At 38.2% G+C, this 21,989-nt stretch overlaps 1 protein-coding gene across 2 annotated transcripts in view; it reads left to right on the plus strand.

Moving 5' to 3' along the window:
- Window positions 1–21,989, plus strand: part of LOC306898279 (neural cell adhesion molecule 2) — a 151,959-nt gene that overhangs the window by 91,503 nt on the left and 38,467 nt on the right. For both annotated transcript variants that reach the window (XM_079463624.1, XM_079463623.1), the window contains exons 2-6: window positions 6,092–6,166; window positions 11,651–11,857; window positions 16,414–16,557; window positions 17,050–17,184; window positions 20,421–20,538. In XM_079463624.1, coding sequence (XP_079319750.1) covers window positions 6,092–6,166; window positions 11,651–11,857; window positions 16,414–16,557; window positions 17,050–17,184; window positions 20,421–20,538 — 679 coding nt within the window. The remainder of the gene's footprint in view (window positions 1–6,091; window positions 6,167–11,650; window positions 11,858–16,413; window positions 16,558–17,049; window positions 17,185–20,420; window positions 20,539–21,989) is intronic.

The following is a 21,989-nucleotide window of genomic DNA, read 5'->3' on the forward strand; positions in this document are numbered from 1 at the left end:
TGTTTTGGTGTGATATTTTATCTTTGATAACTTGGCAGCTACCATTAGAGATGTTTATCATATTGCATTCGAAAATCGCAACTTTGGTCAGCATGATCTCAAAATTATGTTTAGCTGGCACAGTGGACAGCAAAGTGAATTGTGCTCACAAACGTGAAGGGGATAAAGGAATGTATCGTAGTGACAGGTTTCATTTTTGTGGAGGGTTGAAACGATAGACTGACAGCGGGGTGTGAGAAAGAAGATTGAAGAGTGAAATGTATTTATTTGTGTCGGTGCCACACAAGCGTGGTGAGCATATCTCACTGTTTGTTTGGGGCTGACAAATAGCACAGTCCTTCTGGCACAAGCTGATTGACAGTATTGAAGACAGTGAAAGACATCAACAGTGTGTCAGCAGAGGAGCCGGCTTAAGTCAATCTATTCAGAGCTCTTTGAAAAAAATAAATGCTCAAAAGAATTACTTTGTGTCCATTCAAATGTAGGGGTTTTAAACCTGAACATATTTTGAGCTGGAATTCGCAATAGCTGTAAAAATGTGATGTTACGCAAAAAAATATGTGTTTTGTTAAACTAAATAGTGAAAGTGAAATCTAGGGAATGGCATATTAATAATATATTAAACACCAATATTAGCATATCAATAAAATATTAAATCATTGTATTACATGTCAATTCTGTTTCATGTTCTTATGTGGAAAAGTAGGTCAACATGACTAAAAGTGATGGAGGAGGTTACAAAAAGACTTCATAATATTTAAATCGTACACGTTGTACCACTCGATTACCTTTAAAATGTTTAGGGTCTCTTGTACCAGTCATACATCCATAATTTAGTTTTACTCTACATGACCTCACATTTTACACCCTCTTGTTAACCTGTAGAGTTAAGCAGAATAGTTTTGGCACTGTATCTCTAAAGGTGCAATGTGTAACATTAAGGACGACGATCTTTTGACAGAAATGCAATTTAATGTACATAACTACATTATGTCTACAGAGTTGTATAAAGACCTTGCATAATGAAACGTTATGTTTTTATTACCTTATAATGAGCTACTTCTGTCTAAAAACACTGCAGGTCCCCTTGCATCGAATTCGCCATGTTGTTTCTACAGCTGCCCTAAATTGCTCTGAAGAGAGCGTTTTGTAAATACAGTAAAAACATTACGTTATCTCCTTCGCCGTGCTGTGTTAGCCACCTTAGAGATTCGAAATTTAGGGTGAGTGGTGGAGTGAGCCATGGTTGCAATTCGCACAGAGCGCCTTTAAGGACTTGTAAATTATTTTCTGTCTGGCTAACCTCTTGGCAAGTGAAATAAGTAGCAGTGCTTCTATCAGGATGTAGTATTGTAAACCATCTTCCCATGTAAATATCGCCTAATCTATAACACCCTGAGTTATATTTTGAAAGGTAGAGAGTAAATCTTAGGTGCAGGCTCCTGAGACCATGGTAAAAAAGTTTTGATCAGTTTTATGTTTTTTTTTTTTTCTTTCTCTTCATGTTCAAGATTAATATCACAGGGAGAAGAACAGCACATCTCATTACACAATATAAGCAGCGATGTCTTCGTATTTAATTAACACAGCAGGACCCGGACAGCGGGGAGAACGAAAACAATTAACATTGCCAACATTGTGTCTCTATTGCACATATAATCTCATTTGAATCTTTATTCAGTCCAGAACGCAAATAAACACTACCCATCATGCTCTTCTCATACTTCGTTTGGGGGTGGAAGGCAAATGCATTAAAATAATTCACATTTTGCAAAACTGTCAATACAGTGTATCAAATGGGAAAAATAATGGATTTAAAGTTAATGGTAGGTCATAGTCTGGATACACCCATTTGGCCATTGCTATCTGCACTGGGGATGTTTTTTCTTTTAGTGTAGCGTGGATAAAGGTTGTTAAACATAAGAGAAGCACTTACCACGCATTCAATACTTTATTAGTCGAAGTATTTGCATCCAGCCACTGAGTTGGAGCAGATACCCAACGTACAGAAAACCTGTACACATAGCGCATTGTCTGCCTTATTTAAGAAAGTCAGCCAAGGTTAAGTCAATTCCTTTATGCTAATAAATACAGACTATAAAGAAGTTCATGCTCATTTCTCATTTGGCTCTATTTATAAGAGTTTCTCAAAAGCTTGACCCTTTGCTGCTTGAATCTATTTTCAGAGCACCTTGGTTAAATGCTCATCCCTGGACTATTTTTGAGGGTTGGGTTTGTCAGAAGTTTTATCTGAATAGATGCTTAAGATTCTATTTTGGTTCCTCATGGTATCCATCAAGTCTGTTCAGCCGGAGTAACTTTGGTTGGTTAGTTATTTTTTTGGTTATCAGTAGTCTCCACCTTGGTCATTTCTCCTGAGAGAGAAGTAAGCAGGCAGAGAGGACAGAAAAAGATCTTTCACCAGTCATTACCGTGACATTTCAGGTGAAGGGAATGCACAGGAAGTGACAGGTGGAAGAGAGAGGTCAGTGTAGGCATTCTTTCTCTAGCCCTTAATTTAGCTCTGTGGTAGAATCTAGTTTTATGTCTGGGGAGAGATGGCTTTGCAAATGCTCTATACCATCAATAAGTGAATTCAGATGAGGTGGACAGGGTCAGAATGAAGCGGTAACCACTAAAAGAGGAAGGCTTATACGTTATAGAACCTTACAAACATACGTTTATTTCATTGTATGTGAATAAAGTCGGTAAATTGAAGTGATTGACTGTTGCTCCCAATTAACAAGTTGAATGGTGTTAACGTGCGAGCATTGAGTAGTCGGAAGTCTTTTTTATTCATCTGGAAATATGTATATAAATACACACGTTTAGAGCTTGGTTGTGTTTGTGCCATAAAAGTAACACTTAAATTAACATGGATGGATGGTTGGATGGATGGATGGAAGGAAGGATGGAGGGAGGGATATATGGATAGATGGATGGATAGATAGATAGATTGATATATGGATAGATGGATAGATGGATGGTTGTCAAACTTTTTTATGGTAAGGCCGACTTTGTGTAGGGGGCATTGTTTTACGGCCGCCCAAATAAAGACACATAATATTAATCTTAGAATTTTTATCAAAACAAAACATATTTAGGTATACAATGCTGGAACATCAATTCTTTAGGTTGATGGGTTTATTTTACTGATGTTTGATTGTAAAAAAATGTGTGATACATTTCTATCTTTCATAAAATGCCATGAAATCTGTGGCCCCCGTAGATCCATCTTGGGGCCCCCAGTTTGAGAACCACTGATCTAGAGCTCCATAGTGGATGGATAAGTGGCTGATGTAGCCCAGGGGCTTTACACTGCTGCCTGCTTAATTACCCCTAACTTACTGTGTCTACACAGCCCACTTTGTTCAGAATGAAAGGCACCACAAAATTACAGCAAAGCTGTTATGTCTGCACTTTAGGGTTTCATTGATTTGTGTTTGTTGTTGGTCATGTGACTAACATTCTTTCACATTGCACTATTCATCATGCTTTTAGTTGTCAATTACACACATTTCTGGCTGTATCTTGGTTACTTTTATTATAATTTTGTATATGTTGGCAGGTGTTGATATTTTTGGACATTGCATATTTACGTTGGCACAGCTTGTGGCTGGCTGTGTGTTTGCACATCTAATTGCTTTGGCACCTCATTTCGCAACTCCTGCGCTATTCTGATTTCCGCCTGCGTGTCATGGAGACCCATGCGAAAAACGTGCGTTCGATTGCATATAACAGATGCATGGTAATAGCAGCACTTTGAACATTCCCTATTTGTGCGCTGACACGTCTGTGTCCTCTTTGTTTTTCTCTTCCTTATCTCAGCTTTCGAATTCGAGAGAAAAACTGGTGTTCTTTAGTTATTGGCTGACAGACAGTTACAGTAGGTTTAATCAGAGTCTCATGTGGGCGTGAAGTAATTAATAGCTTTAATTACGTTTAGTCTCGGTCGTCGAGGAAAGTTGTCAAAGATAACCCAACCCTATTCCTGATCAAGGCAACAGATTTCACAGCAAAAGTGATTCTGTTTCAGAATGACCGGATGTCTAAGACTGGGTTCACACCAAACACGAATTAAGCGTTTTACGCGAGTAAACTACATACAAAGTCAATGCAAAGACGCGTATGGACGCAAACTCGCTGCAAGCGGTGCGAATGATGCAAATCGGGCTGTCCGATTGCCGCAAACACACGTCAGTATCGTCTTCTACGAAGGTTGAAAATATTTGTCAGATCGTTCGCGTTTGGTGTGAACCAAGCATAAGAGCGTATAAATAGCACCTGTAATGTAGATGTTTATATAAATAAAGGTAGACATGATTCACCTCTGCCACTCATGGCGTGGTTAGTCTTTTCCGCTAATATACTTTTTTAGTGTGTGTACAAACGTTTCCAGATCAACGTTTATATTCGTGAATTATGCATTTTCTTTGACACGCTTACATTTCTTGAGGTGAATTCTGCTTCAAAAAACATGTAAATGTGTTCCAGGAGTGCGAGTCTGATTAAGTATACCACGCAGACTTTGCCAAAGGTCCTCTATGCTCACTTAGCAATGTTTAATGAACGTGATATCCAAACAGTCTTCTTATAGCTGGAAACTTTTCATGCTTTCAAAACACACATGAGTGTGAATAACAGTTTTTTTATTATTTTTACATTACAGGCATTGGATTCATTAGCTTATGACACTGAATATGTAGCATTGTTTGAACAGTACAATAATGAGAAAAAAGTTAATGAGAGGGCTTGTTTTTTATAAGTAGTCTTGGGGAGTAATTATATTCCGGTTGCTATGGGCAGCAGTTTACATACCCTCAGACTTGTCTCCATCCAGATGACTAGCTCCAGCCCCACTGTGCTGTAATTAATCATTATGCCAGATGCCAGTGCTTCCCCTGTGAGTATGTGTTTCCGTGTGTGCTTTGGAAATGTAAAAATGTGTGCCTGCATGTCCGGGTTGCTCTTGACTGCCACAGGCCGATGTGTAAAAATCCTTATCTTCTCAGATTGACATCTACAGCTGAAGTTTTGGCTGTTTGACTCATTCATGTTCACTCGCTCATCCCTGTTCGCTCGGTCATATTTGCTCTGCTACCCTCACATGAGCCACAGATCCAAAGACGGCTTTAACAAGGAACCTCCCGCTGTCTTCTCTATATGATTGGCACTGCAGGTAGAAGAACATATAAATGAGTGGGTGTGATGCACATGTGCAAAACTGTCCTTTGCATTGAGAAGACACTAATAGCGCTGCCTGTATTTCAATGCAAAACATATCCAGAATTCAGTATAAAGAGTTGTTAAATTAACTGCTGTTGTACAATGATTTAAATAATTGAGTCGTCAGTCATTTACATTGTTTTTTCATTGCTATCATGCCTCTATTATGCAAATGAGGGAAGTTGTATTTTACTTAGTTCACAAAAGACAATGCTATTTGCCTGCGCCAGTGTATTGTTTTCCCAAAAAATTCACACAGCACCTTTAAAAGCCAGTTCAGGTATAGTTCTTTGGTGATGCTATTCAGTTACAGTCCTATCTTGTTAGATTGCTACACCCTCTGCAACGCAGCTCGCAGAATTTATGTAATCTTCCATCTAAGGGTTTATCAGATTGGAAATTGCATACGTCTGTTGAATTATTCCTTTTGTGAATGACAATGCTAAAACAAGCTTCCATTACGTCCAAATAAATGACGCTATCAATGTCTGCATTTCCTTCTTTGTGAATGAAATGAAATGCAATGCAAGATCAGTTCATGTATTGTATAAGAAAAATAGAAAAACAGATCAAAGCTTTGTCTGTTTTGTGTCCTTTTCATTTCTTAGTTTTTTACTAGGTGCTAGATGTTCCAGGCTGGCTAGCCTGATTGAAGTGATTGGAAGGTGGAGGCTTGTAGAAGTCTCCCTGTACCCTGTCATCTCTTCCATTTGCAAAGATGTTTTTTTTTTGTGCTGCCTGCGGTTTGGTGTGATTTCTGTGGAAGGAACATATGAAGCAGTCTTGTTGTACTCGCTGTCCGTGTTCTGAATTTCAGATTGCCTCCCCTCATGTCTCTCACTCTGTCTTTTTATTTGTTTTCCAGGTGTCCTCCAGGTGTCAATCTCCCTAAAAAAGGTGGAGCTCAGCGTCGGCGAGTCCAAGTTCTTCACGTGCACAGGTCAGATCTCTTGCAGTACTTCACGGAAAAAGATGAGACTTATCGCTGTAGAAATACGAATGAGATTCTTACGGCTGTAATGAACAAGTCTCACCTTCCAGTTAAGATCTTATCGAGTGTTTACTTGAGACTGAACATGTGCATTTGCTCAACCAGTGTGAAAAACACATTTTTAATTTGATTTATGCAGAAGGGAAGATACTTTTATTGTTATCGTTTATTTGCTAAATGAAAGGAAGAATTCAACCAAAAATGCAAATTCTGTCATCATTAACTCACCTTTGAGTTGTTCAAAATCTGTATAAATGTCTTGGTTGTGATGAACACGGAGAAAGATATTTGGAAGAATGCTTATAACAAAAGAGATCTTGCCCCCCATTGACTCCCATAGTAGGAAAAATACTTTATAATCTGTTTTGTTCTGTTGAATACAAAATAAAACATTTTGAAGAATATAGGAATATAGCGAGCAGTTCTGGGGCACTTTTGACTACCATTGTATTTCCTACTATAGTAGTCAATGGGAGGCTGGTTATAAGCATTCATCCAAATATCTTTCTCTGTGTTCATCAGAACAGAGAAATGTATACAGATTTGCAACAACTCGAAGGTGAGTAAAATTTTTGGGTGAAGTATCCCTTTTATTGATGATTTATTGTGGATTTGGTGGGAATTGATTCCTATTAAAAGGAATTTTCCGTCTCCTTCAATAAGTAATATTAAAAACCAAGACAAAAGTATGTGATTGTATGCATTGGAAGGATTTTGTTGTTAATGACAGATTTGCCTTATATTTTCAATGCAAAACATCCTGATATCTTTTCACAAGGATGTGGTTATCATCAGCATGCCCCATGTTTTTGAGCCATTAGAATTGGCTTTGGCTCCATGCAGTTGCTCATCGTTTAAAACCAGTAAAGTGTAAACAGCAGCTCTTTGCATTGTCAAGCTATTCTCCTCTTGCACACTGCAGGCAAAGTTTTACGTAGACGAAGTGCTGTAGGAAATGAGTATGGATATCCATTTGTGGAGGGGGAGATTATGTCAGGCAGGCTTTGTGGTGTTGTTTTTTTCCACATGGCTGAGCTGCTGTAGTCAGGTTGCAGGGCTCTGCTTCTTAAGCTCCAGGCGTTACCTGACAGCATGCTTTTAACAGGATGATGCATGCTGACCCCTGCTGGACGACAGCCAGATTGCTGGCGATTAGCACACTGTTATCAGGTTGTGATAGTGAGGTGGCGAACATGCCCTGCAGACATTCGGGTCAACTACGCAGCAAACTGCGTGCCACCCTTAAAAAACTACTTCAGAAATAGCCTCAGGGACTGTGGGGGTGTGTGTGTGGAATTTCCAATTTTCACATCTCCAAATCGTGTTATAGCCGCTAAAGATTAAATGTGCTTTTATTTTGGTATGGTTCTGCAGCTTTAAGCTAAAGATTGTTGAATTGGTTAATCGTGGATTTTAAAGCACGCTATAGAAGCATCATAATGCTGATTTGAAATGTGAGCCAGGCTGAGTGTTTGGTCATTTAGCAGATTCTACCATAAGGGGCCGTTCTACCGTTAAAAACAGCTAGACAGAGCGCAGAAGGCATGTTAATAGGCACATTAACTTCCATATACCATTGCTAATATAAGCACTCAATGCATATGTCCATTGAAGCAAAAAGCACTAGAGGCCATCATAAAATTACTGTAATGCATGGATAGAGAGACTTATTGCTTTTGTGAAACAGCAGCAGCATCAATATGGTAAAAGAGGCCGATGTTTGATAATCTTTATTAATAATTATAGGAATAAACAATTCTGTTGCGAAGTAATTTAGTTCATTTTCCTTACAACACTGTTTGTGGTTGCCAAGGAACCCACTTGGTGCATTCATTTAAAATATGCGGTCACAGGGACATTTGTTGCATCCCAATTCGCATAATGTCCGTCCTAAATTAGTATGTGCAAAATCATAGTATGCTGAAATGAGTGTTCTCAAAGGACCTGGATGGTCTACTGTTTCCGGCGAAAATTGAAGTGTGAATCCATAAATGCAAAGAAGGGATGTATTTTGATGATCGTAATAGTTCATGATCACAGTGTCGTCTAGGCAACAACGGCCACTTCCGTTTTGTGTTAGTATGTCCCAGTGGGTGCATACAGTTTTGCTACGTACTAAAATGTATATACAGTGCTTTTACATGGCAAAAACAGTACATACTTTTAGTGCATAGTATAAGTGAATTGGGACACAGCAGTTGTAGTCATGTTTCACACGACTTTGTTCCCATTAGCAGGATCTATATTATTAATTAAAATCTGTTTCATAAATGTAAAGTAGTTCAAATATGCTAATTCTGCCCCCAGATCAAGCAAATTTTTTTAAAGGAACAGCTCACCCAAAAATGAGAATCTGTCAGTTTTTAAAATCCGGATTCAACGTTTTTCTTCTGAGAACAAAAATATTAACTAAAAAGCCTACTATCATTTATGTACCGTTAGCACAAAACTGGATTTCTGAAAACCACACCCCCGAAAAAAGATAGTCTCCTTAAACTCACCATTAGCTGAGCCATTGGGGTGTTGAAATGGTTAAGATCATGGCAATAGCGAGGGTTTGAAAATGAATGAGGTCCGTGGTGGGGTGTCAATAATTATAACTAAACGGCTATTACCAATAAATGCTATAAACCATTCAACTTTAATGAATATAATGAATAGTAAAGTTAACAAATTATAAATGTATAACTATAAAGAGGGCTTGATACTGTGGCTAACTCCTGCTACTCAACCCAAGCAGGTCTCGAACTAGGGCCGGTCCTGCGTAAGAGACAAGCGCTCTAACAAGTAGGCTAAGCATCTGTCACTAGAGCACTTGAAATAGGGAAGTCAGAAGGGACGGATTATGACTTCAAAGGGCCCTGGGGCCCAGTTCTTTTCCGTAGCTGCGCATTCACAGTTATAGAAAGTGAAAGTTAAGATGATAATGAATATTAAAACCGTTCTCGCTCTTTACAGGGTTTATAATCTGTACAGGGTTTATTGAAGTCTAATATTAGCTACACAGCGAAAAATCAACAATGGACCAAATTAAGGCGTATGAAACACATGTCTTTAATTAACAGTCAAATGTAGACGTTATAATGCATCACATAAATTAAAATTCTCAACATAAAATGCACCTGTGACACATGTCTGTAAACATCCAATCATCAAGAAAAAGGTTCAGAAAATGCTATTTAAATGTGCCGTAATTTAATTAATAAGTTAAAGTTACATAAAAATATGTGTTGCCATGATTTGTAGGCTGAGGGACCCATACATAGATAAGTATTTGTTTTCATTGTCGTTTTCTGTACCAAACTGGATGGTGCAACCGGGCTCATGGTAGTCAAATGCTCCATTGGACTGGCCCCATTGGCCCGATCAGTAATCCATCCCTGGGAGTCAGGTTTACCTGCATAGCTCTCTCTCGCTGGTCTCCGTTACAATAGCCACCCAGCATTTTCACTGTCAACTATTTTGTTTTTGGGAAATGATTTTATATGACTAAAGTTGACAATGACATGCTTGTGTGATCATGCGTCGAAAAACACGCCCACATTCAAAACGAAAATGTTCCCATACGCAACTCCCCACTATGTTCACATCCTAAAGTGTGTCATTACGTGAAAACGGTATGCAAGTGTGTCATTACGGGTATGCATTGCGGAGATTGCGCACTCACACGCATTCACTCACAACTCTTTCAATCGGATGAAACCGCAAGCCTCTCACATCAAGTGAAATTAATCTTTTACACCGCGGAATATAAACAACTTTGTAAACTGTATAGACTGATTTATATACGTGTAACGCAGACACTCAGAAGAGTTTTAAACTGCGGATTATTAATCCAGAGCTTCACATTTTATTTTTCAATAAGAAAAATTACACAGGTCCGTGACCTCATAGCTGGTTAAGATGCTTAACAAAATCAAAGCCATGTTTTGATAGCAGTGTCACAGCATAAATGTTTCAGGGATTCAATCTATCATGGCCTACATGTGTTGAGCTTTACATAAATAAATAGATCCTTTAATTTATAAACATTAAGGTGTAAGGTTCAATGTGAGGGACCAACATTTTATACTTTTTCTAGTTTAATACTATTTAAGAGCTTAAGATAATGTTTCTAACATTATTTCCAGTAGTTCTCTTCCTCTAAGTAATTGGTATGCATAAATTCACCAGCTCAGTCAACCTTCCTTTAGATTCAGCCACAGATTCAACCTAAGGTTTTGTAACTCAAATTCAGTTACTAAAAGAGGCTCTGAAGCATGGCATCGCTTTCTGTGTGAGCATTCTCATGGCCGTGTGAATACGTCATTTATAAAGCAGGCTTTACCCCTCCATGGTCCAACATCATTTTAGCAGCCTGAGATTAGGCTGCTGTGAGCTCTCCTTGACCCCTTCAATACCTCAAAGATCAGCCTCTGCTTCTTCGCTGATAACACCCCGCTGCTCTCAGCATCGTTTGCGTGGCGCAGGAGCTGCAGCTCGGTCCTGTTGCATACTCTGGCCTGCCTGTCTGCCCACAGCCGCAGCCTCACGCTTTCCCACAGTGCAGCCAAAGGCCCCTGTTGTGCCACTGATTGATGTCTTGAGCAGAGAAGTGCTGCACCATGCTGATGCTTTTTATGACCTTCCAGCAGCGCAGGATTTACAGCGCCAAGACCTTGGTACCATGTGTGGTTTTGGGGAGCCAATCTCTGCAGGGCACAGCACATGACATGTTTTGTTTATTGCATTGTGTGTATTTGAGAGGCAGAGGCGGTGTATGTCACTAGCAGCGGCTGAAGAGATATTCTTAAAAGTGAAATGTATCATTTGTGTTGCGCTAGCCGAACTAAACCTAATAGACTAATTTCATCGCAGCGTGACGTGTACAAACCGGAAGTCAATGCTCTTGCTCCGTTCACTTCACAGAACAGTTGCAGAAGCTAGAAGCAGTTAGGCATGTAGCGCTCCCTTTATGCTGATTTGTCTAACATATATAAGACCTTCATAATAAATAAATAGTTGTTTTTGTAATGTATGTTTTCCCTATTTTTACATCTCCCAGTAAACCATATGCTACTGTTGCTTTTGGGAAATACATTGAATGCTTGTGAGAAAACAAGCTGAATGAATGAATGGCTATGGCAGCAGTGCGACAGGAAATCATTTTTCCCTATTTCCAGTCTGTCGTCATATTGTGAAATAGGCGAATTCATCAAACACTTTCTTCATCTTCCATTGCTTGGCCAAATAGGTGGTACCACCCTACACTCAATGCCATTGGTTCAGAATGTACAGAACTGCAATCGGTTTTAGCAGTCTTAAGGGGTTGAAAGTAGCAAGTCTCAACCAATAGCATGCATTTTGGATACCTGTGACTGCCGATCAATGTCAGAAGGGGAGTTTTTGTATGTCATAATGATAACATAATTGTCTATCTATCCATGTTTGTAGTGATCGGAGAGCCTGTGAATTTGGACTGGTATAATCCGCAAGGGGAGCGGATGGTCCCATCTCAGCGGGTGGCCCTGCACAATGAAGGCATTCGCTCCAGACTCACGCTCTATAATGCCAAAATAGAAGATGCGGGCATTTACAGATGCCAGGCCAGTGATGCACAGGGCCATGTGCAAGAGGCCACGGTGGTGCTGGAGATCTACCGTGAGTATCGAACACACACAAAGAAACACAACTTTTCGTACCTAGTTCTGTCATCCCAGTCCAAAATAGATGCAAAAGAAACAGTGTCAATAACTGTTGATTAGTTTTAATGTTATTGATTACAGCTAATATACAATAACATTTTTCTAAAATAAATATAAAATAAATTGTTATATTATAACCAAACACAGACCGGAATTTAAATATACTTAAAATCAGCTTTAAAACACCTTTTAAATATTGCCTTTTAAGAAAAAATGTATGTCAATAACTGAATACTAATGTTCCATGCATTCAAACTCTTTGCATCTTATCTATTTAAATTTGTTGAGTAACAGTTCACTTTAGGTCAGATTATGTTCATTATACACATGCATTTCTCCTATATAATTTATAGCAAGTTCTGTTGAGAATAATCTATGGTAGATGACAGGAAATTATGAGACACTCGGCATACAGAATCCACCTAGCCATTCCTGGCACTGCAGACACATGCCTAGATGATTGTCTTCTTTAGCTCTCTTTTACAAATCAGCCTTTTTGAGCAGAGAAAATAATAAGCAGGCTTTTCATGTGGTCCAATCAAGATGTGACAGTTTGCATTTCAATTACCAATTTGTTTAGTTTCATACCAGTATGTGTTCTGAAAAAATGTTAGTCTTAAAATGGGTTGTCAGCTACAAAAACACACACGATCATCTCCGTTTCCTCCAAATGTCTCCAATAACACACTTTCCAATTTCAGCCTTCCCTCAAATCAAGATATCATATAAAATTGCACCTCAATCCATTTTAAGGGAATAACACGATTCAGTTACCCTCCGTCTGTCCTCATTGCTTCTTAGAGTTTAGATTCAATGCAAACTTTTACATCAAATTATCATACATTTAAATTGCGATTTATCCGGCATATTACAAGGAAGCATGCTGTTACAAGCCCCGGCTATAAAAGCAATCCCAAAGTACTGTATATTGCTGCAAATTACAATGGAACGACATCTTGGCACAACTATTTGGGAATCCATTACATGGCAAAGGACATTATGTGTGCTCGCACAAAAAGAACCCTTTCACCATTTGCTTGCATTGGAAATGTTGCCATTGAAAGAGCTGTTTTGATTTCCCCTTTGAAAAGAAGACACCCGAAAGCCTTTAAAAGGAATACCTCACAATGAATGGACGCTTTTCCTTTCGTGGATGTTCGACAAATCTGTTGATGTAAAGCTAAATGTAATTTCCTCAATAAGCAGACAGCTGCTGCCACATCACAGAGAGCGATCCAACGTGAAGGAGAGAGTGAGAAAGGCACAGAGATGTGTTTTGGACTAAGAGAACATCGTTGAAGGGTAAATGCTTATATTGTGGCCGAGACTGAATCAAGAGCTCCTTACAAAAAGCTTAAAAAGCTATTGTACGTAACACAAGGTGACAAATATGTCAAATACAGTGGTGTGAAAAAGTGTTGGTCCCCTTCCTGCTTTTGGACTAATTTTTCTTCAGCCATTCAAAGGTGGACTGGCTGGTGTGTTTTGGATCATTGTCTTTGACAAGGCCACTCCAAAGTCTTCATTTTGTTTTTCTTCAGCCATTCAGAGGTGAACTTGCTGGTGTGTTTTGGATCATTGTCCTGCTGCAGAAACCAAGTTCGCTGAAGCTTGATTTCACGAACAGATGGCTGGACATTCTCCTTCCCTATTTTTTGGTAGACAGTTAATTTCATGGTTCCATTTATCGCAGTCTTCCGGGTCTTTCTGAAATGCGGTGTTACTTTAATGCCAGACGTAATGGGACACACACCTTCCAAAAAGTTCAACTTTTGTCTCGTTAGTCCACAGAGTATTTTCCCAAAAGTCTTGGGGATCATCTAGATGTTTTCTGGCAAAACTGAGACGAGCCTTTATGTTCTTTTTGCTCAGCAGCGGTTTTCGTCTTGGAACTCTGCCATGCAGACCATTTTTGCACAGTCTCTTTCTTATGGTGGAGTCATGAACATTGAGTTCTTTGAATGTTGTTGTGAGGTCTTTTATGACCTCTTGGATTGGTCATCTCTGTGGTCTTGGGGTAATTTTGATTGGCCGGCCACTCCGGGAAGGTTCTCCACTGTTCCATGTTTTCAACATTTGTGGATAATTGCTCTCACTGTGGTTCGCTGGAGTCCCAAAGCTTTAGAAATGGCTTTATAACCGTTTCCAGACTGATAGATCTCAATTACTTTCTCATTTGTTTCTGAATTTCTTTGGATGTCGACATGATGTCTAGCTTTTGAGGAACTTTTGGTCTACTTTTACTTCACTTTGTCAAGTAGGTCCTTTTTAAGTGATTTCTTGATTGGAAAGAGGTGTGGCAGTAATCAGGTCTGGGAGTGGCTAGAGAAATTGAACTCGCGTGTGATAAACTGCAGTTAAATTATGTTTTAACAGGGGGGCGAACACTTTTTCACACAGGTCCATGCAGTTTTGAATTTGGTTTTCCCTTAATAATAAAAACCTTCATATAAGAAACTGCATGTTGTGTTAACTTGTGTTATCTTTGACTAACATTTAAATTGGTCTGATGATCTGAAACATTAAAGTATGACAAACATGCAAAAAAATACGATAGCAGGAAGGGGGCCAACACTTTTTCACACCTCTGTCTGTTTATTATTAGTGAATTTGCCTTTCTTTGTTAGCAAGATATTTGTTTTTAGATCAACTTAAAACAACTAAAGGTAGCATCTGTAGTATTTGAAGTTAAAACAAACCACAATGGTTACTTGAAATGCATGAAGAAAGCTATGAACGCAATGGGTTCAAAATCTTCCCAAAGATCGTCCTCAAATTTTATATGCAGGGGTGACACGAGGCTACATAAAACGTTCATCAAATTCAACGTCTTTCTTTCTTAAACATACGGGAATCATATTTGAATCCTCAGTGCGTATAATTAGTGTACTTTGCGAAACTTTCAGGAGATATTTCATGAGATTGCATCTCTCTGGCTGACTTTGTACCAGATTTGGCATTTCTCTGTTCCATTAGAAGTTGTATTTAGAGCAGTGGGAGCCATGTGTAAACAGACACGACTCACTGATCAATACGCAGAGCCGGCGGGTTGATGAGGGTGTGCAGGATCTACCAATCCTCTGAAGACATCTCCTCATCTACTGCAGTGCTACACACAGCTGTTTACAGCAGCTTCCCACACAAACTGAATACGGTACCGATGTGTCACAATGTGATTTGACGGATTATTTCTATTCAATTTCAGCTTTGTGACTGCAAATAATCAGGAGTGATCTGGAACTCGCATGATTAATGATTAGCCGTTGTAGATGTTGAGATTTCAGTTGTTTTTATTGATTTTTTCCTTTGGTAATTCCTCTCTGGAGACCTAAAATGGGCCTCCAAAGCCCTCATGTTATCTGTTTTCATCTTCAGACTGCGTGGATTGAAAGTCCTTCTGCACTCCTTACATGCGGCCCATCCTGAAGAAAAATGATATCTGATGTAAAAGTTGAAAGAACCTTTTTTTTCAATACCCATTTTCAACTCAAGCTCAGTTTAATTTGTTGTGTACTGGTGGTTCGTTGGTATGTGAGGTGACGTCTGATATGCAAATATTTTGTTTTTAATTAAAAACATTTAGATTTAGATGCATGACATTTAGATACGTAGTGAAAACGTAATGTGTGCTCCCTCTAGTCTAAAAATAGCACACTACTAGTGTTGATGTTAAATATATGGTCTAATCGTAGTCAATCGTTATATCTTGAATGTGCGGCATATGTTTGGTATAGCACAAATAACTCGCTTTACATTCACTTCAACACCTACACCACACTTGAGGTTTCTGGAAATAGAGAATCTGTATATTTCCACATACAACAGCGAAATAAATCTGTCCAATGCTGTTCACAAAGCCTGAGTGCCGTAGTGTTTTTGTGTGTAATCTTTTCAGCGCTGCTGTCAATCCCACAATCCACCTTGAAAGCATCCATAGAAATCAAGTCAATACTCTTACTCAATTTTGCATGCAGACTATCCTGCCTTGAAAAATCGCATTTAAGACAATACTGCCTTTTTGAAGGAACTTAAATAAGACTTAAATTCTCTAATGCAAACTACAATTGCATAGTTATGCTAGTCGCTTTGCACACATTTTTATTATTAATAAGTGAGATTATTGTTCAAAATGATATTATTTTATACTATATTTCAAAATAATTTTTAGGTATATATAAAAGGGTGTTTTTTCGCCTGGTTTTATTTTTTATTTGATATACGCACAATATATGCTATATTAGTCTGCTTTGAGTGACTATAGGCCTATGTGTGAATTCCGAAAAAAGGGACACAAAAGGATGTTTATTGTTTGGAGAGGTGTGTCGTAATGTTTGCAAAGCAGATTATTAAACGTGACATTATGGTGACTTTGAGCAGCCCAGTCTAAATAACATTTTGTTGGGAAGCACACTAAGATGAAAATGCTGTCTGTTAAGTCTATAAATGTGCCTCAAGGATCATCTATTTAACCTTGTAGCATTTCACATTGTCGCTCTCTTTGCCATTCCACAGAGAAGCTAACATTCAGGGAAGTGCAGTCTCCTCAAGAATTTCGACAGGGCGATGTGGCTGAAGTGGTCTGTGATGTCACCAGCTCCCCTGTGCCTGTGGTCGCCTGGTATTATAACAACATGGAGATCATGGAAGATAGTGAGAGTAAGTAATCATGGCTTAAATGTTTATTTTAATACATTCATGTTTATAAATTCTGAGAATATGGTAATTTTTGTTTTTAACACTCTTAACTGGATCTGAACAGCTATCTCCTTGATGAACATATTATCATTAATTATAATAAAATGTCAACTATATTAGCTTTTTGTCTATACTGTTAAAGACACAAGCTCTGTTTACGTTATTTTTGTTGTGACATGTTTGGTCATAAACCAAAAAACAAGCCAAATTAAATCTATGTATTTATTCTTGTTGTGACATTGCCAGTTTTAAGGTAAACGATTTATAGACTGTTTATGGACCACCTGGCCCTTATAAAGAAACTAAAGGCTCTTTAAACTTTGTGTTTCAGTGTCAGATGCTGCATTTAACATCACAGCATTGTGTTTCATGTAAATGTGATTTCAGCCATTGATAAATATAGATGGTTTAAAGGACACTGTCATTAACATCATAAAATTTTCGGCCCTCCAGAGTTTCAGCTCTTGCAGAACAATAATCTGCAAATCCAAAGAGTGACTAAAGCAGATGAAGGAATATATCGATGTGAGGCCAGAGTGGAAGCCAGGGGAGAGATTGACTTCCGGGACATCATCCTGGTGGTTAATGGTGAGTTTGGAAAGCAGTCAGGTTTATTTGGCAGTGGAGCCACTGAGAGGTTCAGCATTCATGAATAGAATGAATGGCAATAGTTGTTTGTTGATGGTAATTTGTTATGTATGAGTTATGTGTTTAGTATTATGAACTGCTTATTTGGAGTAGGGCTGATCAACGATTCATCGCAATTAATCGCATCCAGAATAAACTGTGTGTCTCTGCACTCTGCATATGTATCAATACATAAACATCCATGTTTTCATTTAAGAACGCATGGGCGGGCTATTTTTTTGTGTGTAAAATCCCTTTAAAAAGCCCTAAAGACCATAGAAGATATAATGACAAACGTGTGGTTTCATATGACATATGAAATCCTCTGCATGACAAATTTAGAGTCCTGTCTTTGACACAAAAGCTGCATGTATCTTGTTATCTCATTGACATTAGCCCTATGGGTTGTCTGATTGGAAGAAACAGGCCAATGACATTACCCGTCTTGTGTGTCCTTGTCTAATATGATAATAGGGAACACGAAGGGCTGTCTCTTCAGTTACTTCTGAAATTTTCCTTCCTGACCCAATCATAGTACTCAATGAGGCGTGACTGATAATTTAGCCGACATGACAACACATATCAGAGCCCGATATGAAATAAATGCCATTCTGTGGGGCTGCACAGAAGCCCACTGTCACTAGTGTTAGAAATGGAATACTAAATTACTGTCTTTGTCATCCAGAAAATGTTCTGATCATTTCAAAGTTGCTGGACGTGTTCTGTTAGCTGAATCGTCTGGACACTTTGAGGCCAGGTCACATATACTAGCAGTGTGTGCGGAAATCTGGAACGGCAGAGCTTTACATTACATTCATTTTGTACTTGATAATAATTAATGAATACAGAAACATGATTCTTTATTGGGACATCAGTCTTGTCTTCTTACATCCATGTGAGATCAAATGTTTTAAAAACTTAGCAGTTCTTTATTTATGTCTACAATGTGTCAGTCGAGTTTTTAAAATGTGGTGTTTTTCTCCTAAAAAGCAGTAGACTGTTTAAGACGTTACATTTCTCATTACCTTTTCCATCATAGTTTGCTCGCTTGTCTTGTGTTGATTCCTGTTTTTTACTTCACTTCAAAAGAACCACTTTATTGCCGTTTCTCCTGTTGACACCTGAATGATTTAGTCTTTGAATGCTTGCAGTTGTTGATGCAAAAGGTCAATACAGTCTATGTCGGGTGGTTAGCTGGTCTGATTTGATGTCTTAATACCCAATGTCTCGCACATTAGCGGAGCTGTTTCAGCATGCGTATCTAGGAATAGGTTGAATTAGATTACTGCCTTTGGAAAATAGTCATCGATTGGCAAGAAAGTCAATGATAATCTTGTTGGAACCATTTCAGTGCATGACAGCTTAGTGATGTGTTGTGTCTGTGAGTATAACTTGCATTGTAGGTAGAATATTAACGCGTGAAATGTTAAATTTAAGATTTTGTGTATATAGATAAAAGCGGGTCATTCTACAGTGCGCTGCCTGCTCACACATCAACTGTTTCCAAGGTTACGGCTGTTTAACCCTCCTCCAGAATTACATTCGTACATTTGGCAGATGCTGTATCCAAAGTAATAGGGTCAATTCAGGGTATACGTATCCAACACATGACCTTGGCATTACAAGCACCATATTTTGCCAATTGAGCTACAGGAAGAAAGCTGCTGGGGTTAAAATAAAGGATTTTACTCTGTTAGTTCCATTGTGTGAAGGTCAGAGATTGAACCTAAACTACAATGACACTGACATAAAACATCCTTTAGTCTGAACTAGAGTGCCCTTGCGGGAGTAAATGGTGTCATTGAGTTATACATGTCACAGGTATGTCCAGAATGATGGATTAATGATACATTTCAAAAGAATGATGAAATTATTTCTATCCTGACTGTCAGCCGTTTGGGTTTGCCTAATGGATGACCCATAATGTGCGATGACTAAAGCAAATAGTGAGTGCATTTATGACGTTTAATAGAGGATGTAAGAGATGTGTTAGTTGTTAATATACTGCCGAGTCAGGCTGAAAGTGACCATGAATAAAACATCCATTTAATCTAATCTTTTTACCCTGGCGCACACTCCATTAAATTGTGTTATGTCTTTAAACCAGCCATAATTTAAAATGATGCCTGTTCCAGACAGAAAGGCTTCATCCATCCCGCAAAACAGAAAACTGGAAAACGAGAACAAAAACGCTGTATTTAAAAATTGGCGTAGGAAGTTTGCCGAAGAACACTGCTGCCTATTATTGAAACAATTTGAAAGCTGTTCGCCTCCCAGGTGAGTTACCTCATTCTGAAGGGCATGGCAAAGTAATTTCTGAATGAGTCAAAATTGGGTTAGGTTCAGTCTGAAATTACTTTATCACTTTACAGTTTTGTGAGGAGAAAGGAAATATAAAAAATCCCAGTATTCGACTATGAGACTGTGCTAAAGGAAACTAGCTGTGTTTGACATCAGAGGGGACATTAAGAACCTTTATACCTACGCACACACATTTATAGCGCCCTAAACTTCCGCTGTAACCAGCCTTGGAAAACGATAAGCCTCTTTACTCATGAATATAAATTCAGTGTTGCAAAAAAATCTATGTTTTAATGAGATTGTTAGTGCAAGTTTGAGGTCATCCGGGTTGACCTGTTGTTTGACCTCTGAGTCTGTCTTCATTGACCTTTCGCTTTATAATTAAGTGAACTGCTCTGGATACAGTATATTGATTGGGAAACTGTGCGCAGCTGATGTATTCATTCATTATTTCTCTGGCTTGTGAAGAAGCATTTTGAAATGCGTTCACGTTGTAGCCACGGGCATGTGCGAATAAAAAGTTAATTCTGTCAGCTTCAATGCCTTGTTGTGTGCAACTTTTACATAAAAGTCAAATATTTTATGTAGGGTTACAGTACACTATGAGAGAAAAAGGAAATAGAAAAAAGTATTTATGCCCCAGTTTACCTCACATGGTGCCAACAACCATCAGTCCCGAAGAAGTGTACATGAGAACATAGTGATATGTTGTGAATGAATAAAACGTTGCTTTAAATGAGAATTTGCTAAGATTTTTAAATCCCCCAAGGGATCGCACTTAAAACATTTAAAATTACAAGATAAATAAAAGCCTGCCATGTCTTGTCATTGAAAGTGAGTGTTTGCATAATTCAGAGGTGATAAAAAATCCCAACATTCTTGTTTTTCTCAAACAGTTTCACCACTTGTCACTGTACCACAACAGTCCTTCAATGCCACTGCAGACTACGGAGAATCTGTAACGTTTACCTGCCGGGCCTACGGCTCACCTGAACCTGATGTCACCTGGTACAGGTATGACAAACTGATCTCTCTCTTTCTTAATACAACACACACAAATGTATAGAAAGAATGAAGGTTTGCTCGTTTCCGGGATATATTTTGCCAGCTTGCTCAGACTTATATAAGAGTTACAAATATAGTATACTGCCGTCTTGCAGACATAAAACCCACCTTGTGGTCATCAATAGTCAAACATAATCTGCCAGAAACTGTTTGGAAACAGGAAAAAATATTGTTCGTTATAGTTGTGATGTGAACCCAGCTATTCTCCTAAATGAAAAACTATTTTTAAATCCTCAATTACTTATAGTTATCATTATTGTTATAATGTGAATGGCCCTTAATTCTTTACAATAAGGTTGTGTTTGTTAACACTATTTAATGCGTAGCCTAAGATAATATGAACTAACACTGCACATAATTTCTACAGCATTTAATAATCTTTGTTATTATTAGTTAATAGTTACTCAATAGTTATTAGTTACTCAAAAAAATATTGAATTGTTTATTTTAGTTCAGTATGTAAAAGTATTAAAATTAAACTATGCTAACTAATGTCATCAAATGGAGCCTTTACTGTAAAGTGTTACCGACAAATGTATAAAATGTTACCCTTACCGCAGCTGCTCTTCCTGTTTAACCAAACAGTGATTAAAAAAATACAGAAATTTATGCAAACGAAAACAGATGTTTTTCCGAGTTTTGACAAGGTAAATTGCCACACACAAAAAGGAAGAGATAAAAGGGGCAGAAGGGTTGCTCAGCCAAGAATAGGCTTCGGTAAGTGAACGAACACATTTATTCAGTTGGTACCTCGCGGGTTTTGAGTGACAGCAGCCCAATGGGTTGATTACAGACTCTCAATCACTGTAATTACCTCCGGCTTGGATGAGAATAAACGAGATGAAAACGATCCCTACCGCGCATTCTCACGCGTTGACCTTTAATGAATGAGCATAACCAAACCACTCACTGATACATCGGCACATGACAATAGCACCAACAATTTCATTGCGCTGCCTAAAACCTGATAGTTTAATCTCCTTTCTTTTTGTCTTTATGATTGCGGGTGCCAGAAAGGATTGTGGAGTGAGGTGAAAGTGTTATGGAGAAAATTGCAGTAAATACATACACAAATAGACAATGTATATGAGTGGAGCTGAAGACCTTTGTCTAAATCAAAATATACGCTTTTGAATTGGTACTAATGTTGTTTACCACTTATGCTATAAATGTAAACCTACACTTTTTGATGTCTACATAAGACCCATATTCAATTACATTTCTAGTTTGTGTAAATACAGCCACAAAATATTATATTTATATATTTTTGATAATTTCAAAATTACTCATTATTCAAATGACTTTATTTTTATAAGTATACTGTATGTTCAGGTAAAATTATGATATTTGTTACATTCTGTGAACTACTAACAATATTTCTCCCCCCCCAAAAATATGTT

This window comes from Barbatula barbatula (assembly GCF_947034865.1).
Source record: "Barbatula barbatula genome assembly, chromosome: 9".
NCBI classification, from domain to species: domain Eukaryota; kingdom Metazoa; phylum Chordata; class Actinopteri; order Cypriniformes; family Nemacheilidae; genus Barbatula; species Barbatula barbatula.